The sequence below is a fragment of the Echinops telfairi genome, unplaced genomic scaffold (assembly GCF_000313985.2).
Source record: "Echinops telfairi isolate 266 unplaced genomic scaffold, ASM31398v2 ScPeMD7_7469;HRSCAF=8507_0, whole genome shotgun sequence".
Lineage (NCBI taxonomy): Eukaryota > Metazoa > Chordata > Mammalia > Afrosoricida > Tenrecidae > Echinops > Echinops telfairi.
This window is the reverse complement of record NW_022111372.1, coordinates 38580229-38591676: the sequence shown is the minus strand read 5'-3', so window position 1 is coordinate 38591676 and position 11448 is coordinate 38580229. Positions and strand designations below refer to the sequence as shown.

Sequence of the window (11448 nt, the reverse complement as noted above, 5' to 3'; positions counted from 1 at the left end):
TGAAGACGGAGAACGACCACATCAACCTGAAGGTGGCTGGGCAGGATGGTTCTGTCGTCCAGTTCAAAATCAAGAGGCACACGCCGCTGAGCAAGCTGATGAAGGCCTACTGTGAGCGACAGGTGAGGGGGGCGTGCTTCTGGGACCTTGGCATAGACCCTTAAAGATTGACAGTGACTCTAGGACCCAGCCTGAGTGAGCCAGGACCACTGGTGGACCACTCGGAATGTCCTTGGACGTCCATTTGGGTCCTGTGCCCTGTAAACTGGTGTTTGCCCCAGAGGCTTGACCAGACTCAAGTTCAGTTTCACCCCTTCCTTTTCTGTCTGGCTGGTGTTGGTGATGGTGAGGGTTTCTCAGGTGTGTTAGCTCATTAAGGGTCGCAGATGGTGAGTTCTAGCTCGGCTCTTGCGTGCCTCTACACGGAGCAGCTGGAGCATGTCAGTAGCAGCGTAGAAAAGGCCAGAAAATGCTCAAGTTCCCAGAGTAAGGTGTTGGTTGGTTAGCCCTCTCCGTGGGGGCCATTTCGACTAATTCCCATTGGGTGTGACTGTTCATGCCACTCTGAACTCAGGGTTTTATCTTATTAGCTCCTCTCAGTCCAGTCCTGCATCCTACAGCCCCAGTGGTCTGGGTCACTCTCTCGCCGCCTCGCTGTGCGGCACAAAGCCCGGCTCACCTGTAACTTGCTCTGCCCCTTCCCCGGTGCCCTGCTCCTCAAAGGGGAGGCACGGCTCCACCGCTAGGTGCCAGCTGTGCACTGCCGCCTGCCTTTGTGTGCTTGGAGATGTGAGGGGTCAGGTGCCTCTTCATGCTGTCCTCTTGGCATTGCCTATTCTTGTCTCGGGGTTTGGGTTCATGAGAAACGTTCCTCCTCAGAGGCAATCCCTGTGGACCCTCTGTGATGATGAGAGCAGGCGGAGATGTCGTCTCACGTAGCAGAAATGCCACCGTGGCTGGAACGACCTGCTCTCAGTTGAGGGGTTGAGTCAGAACTGGGGATGTGGGGGAAGGCACTCCGTCCTCTCTGGGGAGAAATCCTTACTTCCTCCAGCTTCTCCCTCGCCCCTACCCCATCATCTCCACCTGACACCTATGCTTCTGTCAGGGCCTCACCTGCTCTTTGTCTCAGAAGGGATTGGGTTTAGATACTTTCCACACTGAAACCCCCTCATTAACAGACTGGAGACCGGAATCCTATCCTAGGTGGGCCCCTATCAGCATGTCTAGGGCTTAGGACACACACCAACCACACACCACACACACACACCGGCTCTGTCGTAGGCAGAAAGGCCTGCACTCTGTTTGCTAAGCAACACAGCCCTTACGGGGCGGGCACCTGCTCACCCAAGGCTGCTGTGAGTTGGGCTTGACAGACACCTAAGAACCACAGCCATCCCTAACCCGCTTCTCATCCTCCCGTGTGAAGGAGGAGGCTGGATTTGTAAATGCTGTGGCACACAGCCCGTGGTGTACTTCCCACACCCCGCCCCCTCCTCTCCCCAGTCGTCTTCCGTGGCTGCTGTTGATGCTGTCTGTGCCATCAAGGCCCCGTGAACCTGTCTCTCTCTGTCCCCTGTTCTGCATGTGTCCCCCATGGGACCAGGGATCTCCAGGCACTACCCCCCCCCAACCCCACATCCTACCTGGAGTTCCTATCCTGTCATTGTTTGTGATTGCCCAAAGTTCTTCATTCCTTATGTTTTCTTTAAATGTTCTTTTTCTTCCATGTATTATTTTGACAACTTTTTGTTTTCTGGATGTCATTTTGTTTCTTCTTATGTTAAACTCAAAAACTAAACCCACTGCCATTGAGTTGATTCTGACTCATGGTGACCCGATAAGACAGTGTAACTGTCTGTTTCTGGCCCTGTAATTACGGGAACAGCCAGCCTCGTGTTTATCCCGAGGAGCGGCTGGTGGGTTTGAACTGCTGACCAATACATGACACATAATGGCACCAGGGCTTCTCTTCTAACGAGGTGACTGACTGATTTCCTCCCAGGAGTCCTTTCTTTCTGCACTGTGGTTACTTACATATTTGAGCCTTTCCCTGAACGACTACCGGGTCTGGTTAATAGAACATATTGAGGAACTGTGTACTAAAGCCTGGAGTGTGTGTGAGGGGGTTGTTGCTCGCAGGCCTCCAGTGGCCGCCCATAGGACAGCAGTTCTCAACCTGTGGGTCGCAACTCCTTTGGGGACCTAACGACCCTTTCACAGGGGTCACCCGAATCATCACAGTAGCAAAATTACAGTTATGAAGTAGCAACAAAAATAATTTTATGGTTGCGGTCACCACCACATGAATTGTATAAAAGGGTGGTTGAGAACCACTGACATAGGGTGATCTGCCAGCGTGTGTCTCGGGGCACTGAGTTTCAGGGGTGGCTCCTGCAGGCTCCAGCCTGGGCTCTGTGTCAGTGCTGGGGCCTGGGGAATGTAGCTGGAGGGTAATGAGGTGTGGGTAGTGCTGCCTTCCTGGTACAGCAATTCCAAGTCCAGACCTGAGCCCATGCCTCCTACAGGTGGGCCTCTGCCGTGGGAGGCACAGTTGCTAGGCCTCTCTTGGGATTAGAGTCCTGAGTTGGTGTCTGCCCAGGACCTTCCAAGCAGTAGCCCAGAACCAGCTGCAGGCTGTACCTTGGCCTCTCAGGTGGAGACCCCTGATCTCTTGGGGCTCCATGTCCTGCTACTCCCACCCCCTCAGAGTCCAGTGTTCTTCAGACCACCCTATCTCCTGCTCTGTGACTTCGAGCTCTTGACCTCGATTGCTGTCTGGCCCCGTTCCATTCTCCCTGTCCTGTCCCTTTTGCGTTTGTGCTCTGTGACCCTCATTAAGCAGGGTTAGGATGGAGCAAGGATGCAGAGTTGGCTCTGGCTTTTGTTGCAGTGAAATCGGGATGCTGTTTTGATGAAGTGGTCATGGGCCCCACAGCTGCCATCTGCTCCCTGGGACACTGACAGTCTGGGCAGCTCCTTCTGGATGGAGCACACCTCTGCCCTGCTGCCCTTTCCACTCCCAGGGTCCTGCTGCGGCTTTCCAGATTGGTGCAGCCTCCTCATGAAACCCCCTGCCCCAGGCCGTCTGGTCTTTGGGAATGTCTTAAATGGGAGGGAAGGTGCTGCGAACAGTGTAGTTCTGCTGGGCTTCTGGAGGAAGCGGAAGGCAGAGGTAGACTTGACCGCAAGACCAGGGAAGCTGTCTGGACCGGGGCCTCCCCTGGGAGACTTTGTCATCAGCTGGTTTCCAAATCAGTATGTGTGAATGAAGCAATGCTTAACTATGTGGAAGTATTTACTGATAATTGTTTTTTTCTTTTCAGGGCTTGTCTATGAGACAGATTAGATTCAGGTTTGATGGACAGCCAATTAACGAAACAGACACCCCCGCCCAGGTATGAAAGCCATCATCATACTTATGACCCCACCCCTTTAGAAAAGCCTTGCTTGAGAATTCTTGAGGGATGCAATCATGTAGTCAGCCAAGAACAATTTTAATTAGTGGAGTATTATCTCTGAAGGGGAGTTTTTCAGATGAGGAAAGCCCACATTGTCAGATGTCATCCTTCTTGGACACTGTTGTTTGTCCACTTCGGTGGCTCCCCTGGGAAGGCTGGGCAGAAGGGCCTCCCCTTTGGTATTTAGACCATGACTTTGCAGCCTGGGCCACTTTATGGCTTGCTCATTGGCTGCTCCGGCCTTACGTCCACTAGGCTTGGATTGGGTAGAAAGGAGAACATGTTGCCACCCAGCAGTGCTCATCGACCTGTGCATCAGCAGGTAGCAGCACGTGCACACACCTCTAAGAGGCGCTGGGTCCAGTTTTGGTGCCACAGAGTTAAGGGAAGGGCTCTTTGGACCTAGAAGCAGAGGCTAAACCTCAGTGGTTGCTCTTGCCATCTGTTGGCTGGCTGGGTGACCTTGGAGTTGAACCACTGAATCTCTTAGGGTTTGGTTTCTCTAGCTGTGAAATGCAAATCCATTTTCCTCCCTCCTTTACAGGGCTGGGGACAATACTTGTGTAAAGCCCTTAGGGGCTTAATGTAAGGAGTCTTTATTTCTGCTCACAGTTAGGAGAGGGACTCTTCTTAGCACACAGTAGAGGCTGCGGAGCAGGCTCTGTGGGCAGGAGGCTGTGGAGGGTGGGGCAGGCTCTGGAAAGTGGGTGGGCTGGAACAGGAGGCGAAGGGCAAGGCCTCCTCAGCCCTCGAGCACAGCCTGCAGAGAGCCCAGCCTCACGGCACTCTACACCTGAGAAATGCAGCTGCCACCAGCCTTGGTCTTTGCGGATCAGCTGGCAGCTTGCTTTGTTGAGAGAATGGGGAAAGATGAGGGTGGGTGTTTTTGCTCCCTGCTGTGCCAGAGGAGGAGACTCGGTGGGGCATGCGTACATATTTCTGCTGGGTCTCTGCAGGAGATGGCGGGGCAGAGGGACCTACGCCGGAGCCCCCTTACTGTGGTGGGCCTGGCATGCTTGTGCTGGCTTTGAGCCTCACATGGGTGATGGAGGGCGATCCATACAAGTGCCTTCCCTGTGTTTGTTCCAGGCCTTGTGCTCCGAAGTCATCCATTTGTCACACTGCTGTGGAATTTGATGTTGTGTGACTCTCAGTAAAAACATTAGACATTTTACTCAGTTTATTTTTAAAGGGACCTGTTGTTCTCTGTCAGTTACTATTCGTAGCCTCGGAAATCATTTTGTGAACTTCCTTCTGGGAAACTTGGTGCAGAAACAGGGCTTATTAGAAAGCTAGATTAGAAGGCGGCTCCCTGCCCCTTACGCGTGCAGGAAAGGTGGGCAGGGCCAAGGCATGGTGGGACGGAGGGCTTCCTGGCCATGGGTAAGAGACAACTAACCAGACTCCCCTTTTTCCTGTGTCTGGCCCGCCGCCTTGACAGCTGGAGATGGAGGATGAAGACACGATCGACGTGTTCCAGCAGCAGACGGGCGGCACGTGGGTGGCTGGAGGCCTCTCGGGATGGGGCGTCTAGGTGCTGCCCCACATCCGTGTCACCTGTCCTTGCATTTGCGCTCTAGTAGGAAACACATGAACACGCCAACACAAAGGAGTCTGCGGAAACTCGAGGACAGTCACCAAATTACTTTTGTCTCTCTGACGTACCCGGAGAGCAACTCAACACTATTTCTGCAGGGATTAACCTACAACTGAAATTGGGCCAATATAAATCACTATCTTTGTTTAGGTAAAATGCATTGCTAGGTTTTTGGGCTTGTTTTTGTTATTGGTTCCCCTTTCTGTAACACTTCTGTTCCAAATGTGTGGCCTGCCTGTCTTGTCGGTGGAGATGTGGCCCCAGGTGTTGTGGTCCCCTCTCCCACACTGTTGCATCCAACCATGTAGGTGGCTCCTATGCGCATGTGCAGTGCTTTGGGTGCTGGGCCTGGACACCTGTTTGGGAGGGTCTGGTGGGGATGGAAGAGGGAATTTCACTGGCTGCTTGTTGTAAGCACAGTTTATTATGTTTTACCCACTGGTTGCAAATTTTAGCTTTGTTCAGCATCTGGTAAAGTCAAAAGGCAGATACTAGGATGCTGCTGCAAAGAGAAATCAGGGACACTGTGGGGCCCTTCCCTGGCATTTCCCCGCAGGGTTCTGGACCTAGAGTCCAGCACCACTGCTCAGGGCCTGTCGATCGGTGCAGCAGGCAACCACTGCAAAGCTTAATTGGTTTCTCCCCGTTTATTCATGTAGGAGACCACAATCCCCCTTTGGTCGCAGTATTGTGGTCTCAGTACCTCTGGTATCTGTTTCTGCTGAGTCATTATGGTCCCTGTATGAAAAGGCAAGATTCAGGATTGCCGAATTTGCGGTTCTGTTGTTGTGTTCAAGAGCTCCTTCGGGGTGTGGTGACAGATGAAGCCCATGGAAAGATGACTTCATGTGATTCTCACGGATTTTTGCTGTGCTGCTTTCCAAATAGGTATTGAATTTATATGCATTAGTTTGGTGATTTCAGTTCTGTGAACTCTTTGGGGATCTATACCAATCACAAAGTCTCATGCTGCCTGCCGGCCTGCAGTAAGGGTTCTTTGCTGCTTGGCAGCCATTCTCTGCTCTTTGTAGTCACCTGGTGGTGTGACATGACCCCTCATCTCTGGCTTGTGTGAAATCTTGCTGAAATGTTCTTGTTTCCTTTGCAGTTTGCTCGTGGGCAGGGGTGGGGTGTTTGTTGACTCTGATGTGTTTCTTCACCAATTTGTACATTATTTGTTGTCCTTTACTACTGTCAACAGTAAATATAGTTTGGTATTCTGTCTCTTGGCTTCTATTAAACATTGCATCTGAAGGCTGGGGACACGTCTGTCACAGTTCCGTGTCTCTGATACTCAGCAAGGACTCTCAGCAACCTTGATGAGAAAGCTCTCACCGAGAGGCAACTTGCCCCTGCAGCCCCTCTGCCCGCTGGAGCAGCCAGCGTCTCCTGCCCTCCTCACCAGGACTCTGGCCTCACGTGAGACCCACTGTGCCTCTCCTGGTGACTCTGTCAAGAGGCAGTGAGGGGTGGGGGGCAAATCTGGGTTTTCGTCTGGGGTAGGACGATGTCTAGTGGACATCCAGCCCACCTGTGTTGAATCAGACTCTCACAGCCCTTGAGTGGTGGGTACTGACTGGTCCTGCGGGACAGGGTAGAGCTGCCCCTGCGAGTTTCCAAAACTAACTGCCTTTCTCCTGAGGAGGGGCTGGTGGTTTCAAACTGTTGGCCTTGGGATTAGCAGCCCAACACATAACCACTGTGCCACCAGGCTCCCTGTTGAAACAGAAGGGAACCGATACCCATTCAACACCATTGCATCGCTTCAGACTCCTAAGCAAGCAACACTGCGCCATCTCGGCACACCGCCTGCCGTGGCAGCACCAGGACTGGCAGTGCTAGACCTGTTTGGTTCATAAGTTAAGGTGAGCACAGAAAGCTCTAGGGCAGTAAGGGACCCCAAGCTCGTCCATACTGGCCCTCAACTCAAACCACGACTAGGGCTTCATGGTAGACCGGGCTGACGAGAGAAACAAATCCAGAGACACTCATGTGTAAGAGAGCTTTATATCAAGGAGCAATTGTACATTGAGAAAACATCTCAGGCCAGTTCAAGTCCATAAGTTCGTTATTAGCCCATCTGTCCGATACTATTCCATAAACTACTCTTCAGGCTCACGTAGCCACTCAAAATGGTGCCAAATGCAGTGGGTGGAAAATCCTGTGGATTCACTGGCAGTGGAAGCATCTCAGTGCTGGTGTGGGTGTCCATGTGGCTCATGTGAGCTTTTCCAAAGGGCCCAAAAACAAGAAAAGGAAAAAAAAGGGTTTTCCAAGGGAAAAAAAATTCCCAGAAGCCTCATGCGAAGGCCACGCCCACAAGGAGACATCATCAGGCTGTGGCCTGATTGACAGGCTAGCCTCCACCTCTACACTTAATAAGTCGACTTGAAGTTCTGTAACGACCACGGGGTTAGAACAGAGCATGTTCTGGAGTAGGGAGTGATTTGCCAGGTGTGTTGGATGGGAGGTGGGAAGGGGTGGTTCTAATTCAGGCAAAGGTTAGAGAAGCAGAGGGTTGACTTGGCCGCAGTAGAGCTGTGGTGCTTGGGTGTCTACCTTACACACAGCTGTGGAGAACAGGGCAAGAAATTTCCAACTTTTCTGCTTTAGGGATTCATGCAAGTTGGGTGTCTGGGAGAAAAGATCTTTTAGTACTGATGTTTTTGAAAGCATAAACCTAGCTTAATTATCTTTGGGTTAAACTAATGTCTCCGAAAGATAAGCCTTATTTATCTCTCCATTAGCATTCCAGTTGAGACACTCAGTTTTAGTTCTGGAAAGTTCCACATTCTGGGAACCCCCTCAGTCCCAAGCAAACGAACTGTGGGTTCCCTGAGCTGTGCTGCACAGGTGATCAGTTTGAGAAGTGGTATTAATGTCAAAGCTGTCTCATTTAACAAGGAGCCCCAGTCACATGTGGGGTGACGAGATGGGCACTAGTCATGGGGTGACGAGCTTGGAACTACCAGTCACCCTGGGAGAAAGATGAGGCTGTCTGCTAGAGACTGACAGTCTCAGAAATCTGTAGGGGCAGTTCTGCTCAGGCCTACAGGGTTGCTTCGTGTTGCAATAGAATTCGTGGCAGTTAGAACATGTAATAGGTTAAGCTGCGAGGTCTTTTTTAATCTTCAGAATTTGAGTTACCCGGAATCTCAAAGATGTTTAATTTGCCCTGAACTTCCTGCACCACCACCCCCGCCCCCCGCCCCCCAGTGTCTGCTGCTAAGGAAAGCCATGAACTATCACCTGCCTGCCACTGAGAACACTTGGACAACCAATAACTGACCAACTAAGCTTAGAGTTCCTCGAGTTAGCAATAATTGAACACATCGCAGTTGAATTAGGTTTTCCGATGACAAGTAGCTAGAGCAGTGGTTCTCAACCTAGTGCTGTGACCCTTTAATATAGTTTCTCATGTGACCCCCAGCCATAAAATTATTTTCGTTGCTACTTCATAACTGTAATTTTGGTACTGTTGTGATTTGCAATGTAAATATCTGATATGCAGGATGTATTTTCATTGTTACAAATTGAACCTAATTAAACATAATTAAATCACAGTGATTAATCACAAAACAATATAATTATACATTGTGTAATATTTACGTGTTTTCCGATGGTCTTAGGCGACCCCTGTGAAAGGGTCCTTTGACCCCCAAAGGGGTGGATGAGAACCGCTGAGCTAGAGCTTGAGGAAGTGGGGTCAGGACAGGAACCATACAAGGGTAGTTCTCTGAAGATACTCGCAGCAGGTATACACCGATACATGCGTTGCTTGTTTGAAGCTCCTCCTAGCTTGGGTTTCTGCTACACACTCACAGTCACTGCAACAGTCGGGTGAAGGGCACCCTCTGCACTGCTTTCGGAGACATTGTCAGGAGGACAGATTCAATCGAGACATACCAGGAATATTCGAGGCTGCTGGTTGGCGTGCCACAAACTTCACAGGGATAACCTTTTGCCACCTGCATTTCCTTTATTTGAAAATGTGGGATTATTTTTCTTTAGTTGAGTGGGGTGGGAAGGCCACCCTCTGACCCTCATGTGACCAAAGGACGGTTCTGTGGACTGGTTTGGGACTTGGGATGCGTTTTGTCATTGCAGGGGAGAGCTGCTGTCTGGAGTGGAGGAGGGGCGTCAGCATTTGCAAGTCGAGTTTTCCTTGATGCTGCTTCAGTGTCTTCCCTGAGGACGCCATCAGCTAACAGCTAGCCAACTCTGGCAGTGAGTTTGGTTCGGGTGGGAGAAGCCAGCCAGCAGCAGCCCTGCAGGAAAGTGGCCAGGGGTCTGGGATGCTGGAGCCTGTCCTAGACCACGCTCCAGTGTGGACTGCAGGGAAGTTGACTTTTATTCATGAAAATTGGAGTGGCAGAGTATCAATAATGATCTGAGATCTTTTAAGTGGGCCACACCTGTTAGGCTGAAAACAAAAGAAAGTCAAATTAAGAGACCACTGTCACAACCCAGAGGATTGTCTTCTGTAAAAGCACGTACCTTACATAGCCACAAGATACCTAATGTGCTTACTCTTCCTTGCAATCAATACGGATGTGAGTTCTGAGGAGCATACATCTCTGCAGGTCAACCAGGAGTAGAACCAGTGCATCAGAAAGGGCTCATTGGTTATAGGGATCAATGGGGGGAGCAAAGGCAATGAGGGAGTTGCCGATGAACAGTCACTTGGTGCTCCTGAACTGCACGGGAGGGGGTGCCCAGGGGGCCGGTTGAGCTACACAGGGAGCTGTGAAGAAGCCTGCTGCCTTCTGCTTTCGGTGGTGACCTTGGGGTCACCGTCAGCAGAACCATTTAGGGATGACTGCGCTACAGCGTACCTGATGTAGAACTGCAGAGAAGTCCTGGGAATGTGTTCAAGACTAGCCACTTCGAATAAAGGCTGAAACGTGTTCAAACTGGTTCATTCAAACTCCACAGATATACTGAATTAGAATCACCTGAGGATGTTGTTCAAAACAAGGTTCTAGAAAACAACAAAAAACATGGAAATTGATTTGGTGATACTTAAAACATGGAAATTGAGCTTCCCTATGACCCAGCAATCCCCCTACTGCGCATATACCCAGAAGAGGCAAGAAACAGACCACGGCCACTCATCTGCATTCCAATGGTCATCTAGGCCCAGCTCAAAATCGCAGAGTTGGAAACAACCTAAATTCCCTCAAGAGATGAGTGGATTTAAACATTCTGGTACATACACACAACAGAGTACTACGCATCCCTGAAAAGCAGTGATCAACACATGAAGCACATACCTCATGGAAAGAGTTGGAGGAAATTAAGCAAAGAAAGCCAAGCTCAAAAGGACAAGTATAACATGAGTCCACTGAGGTAAGCTTAAATAGCACAATGGGCATTGGGAAAAGCTACTAAATGCATGAATTCCTGGGGCGAGGTCCAGACACTGGCAGGGGTCAGACCCAACCCACAGATACATATGGCAGCCAACTAAAAAGGACGGGAAAGAAGAAGGAAAAAAACAGGACCTGGGGAATAGGGCACTAACCCAACCGTGGGGAGGGTATTGTTTACGTCTCCACAGGACAGGAAGGGAACAGACCTCATCCCAGTGTGCCAAGCCTTGAGGGCAACCTACCTACATGGAGCACCAAACTAATAGGTCTACAGGCCGGTCCCAATCCCAGTGATGCTGACCTCTCCCCAGAAGAATGCAGTACAGAGGACAATACTGAAGACATAGCCCTGGGAGAGGAGCAGGTCTGCCCAGACCACAAGGGAGCAAACGAAGGGAGAGACAGAGAGAGTGGACTGCATCCTGGCCCACCAAGCCTCGAGGATGACATTCCTGCTCGGAGCAGCCAATGCACAGAGGACCGTGGGGCTGGCCCCACCATGAGACACAATGTCCCCTCACCCACAGCACTGGAGACAGTGGGAATTTTGCCAGGTCTGACAGTCGCCCCTTCCCCCAATGGGGCAAAACACGAAAGAAGTGCAACAGAGCAGCAAGGGGAGCAAAGCATTAACATCCCCAAGGAATCCCCAGAATGGATTTCTGACTCGGGCAGGCCTTGGCTCCTCATCAGACCAGATGGGAAGCTACTTTGGAAACCTCAGTCACAGGGCACCCCGTGAAGAGCACAGTTCGCATCCATGCCACATGAGCCACTGTGGGTAGGAATTAACTTGATGGCAATGTGTTTTGTTTGGGGTGGGTGCTAGGAAAGGAACAGAGGAAGTTCAATGAGGACTTTGCTCAATGCTAGATAGGCCCAGAGCAGCATCTGTGAGGTAGTTAGTTGATTGTGCCAACCTGGCCAATAAACACACGGGTTAATTGAAGGGTGGAGGAATAAATGGCTCAGTGAGCCTCACCTTTCAAGTTTTCAGGTCTCTTGCTTTCTGATGGTC

The 11448-nt window shown here is 50.8% G+C and overlaps 1 protein-coding gene across 1 annotated transcript in view; it reads left to right on the top strand.

The window, feature by feature from the left end:
* The window catches only part of SUMO3 (small ubiquitin like modifier 3), a 15545-nt gene extending 9263 nt beyond the window's left edge, over positions 1 to 6282 (top strand). Inside the window, exons 4-6 of the mRNA XM_004697285.2 lie at positions 6 to 122; positions 3327 to 3398; positions 4903 to 6282. Of these exons, the coding sequence (XP_004697342.1) occupies positions 6 to 122; positions 3327 to 3398; positions 4903 to 4995 (282 nt within the window). The 3' untranslated portion in view covers positions 4996 to 6282. The remainder of the gene's footprint in view (positions 1 to 5; positions 123 to 3326; positions 3399 to 4902) is intronic.
* The last annotated feature ends 5166 nt before the right edge of the window (positions 6283 to 11448 follow it).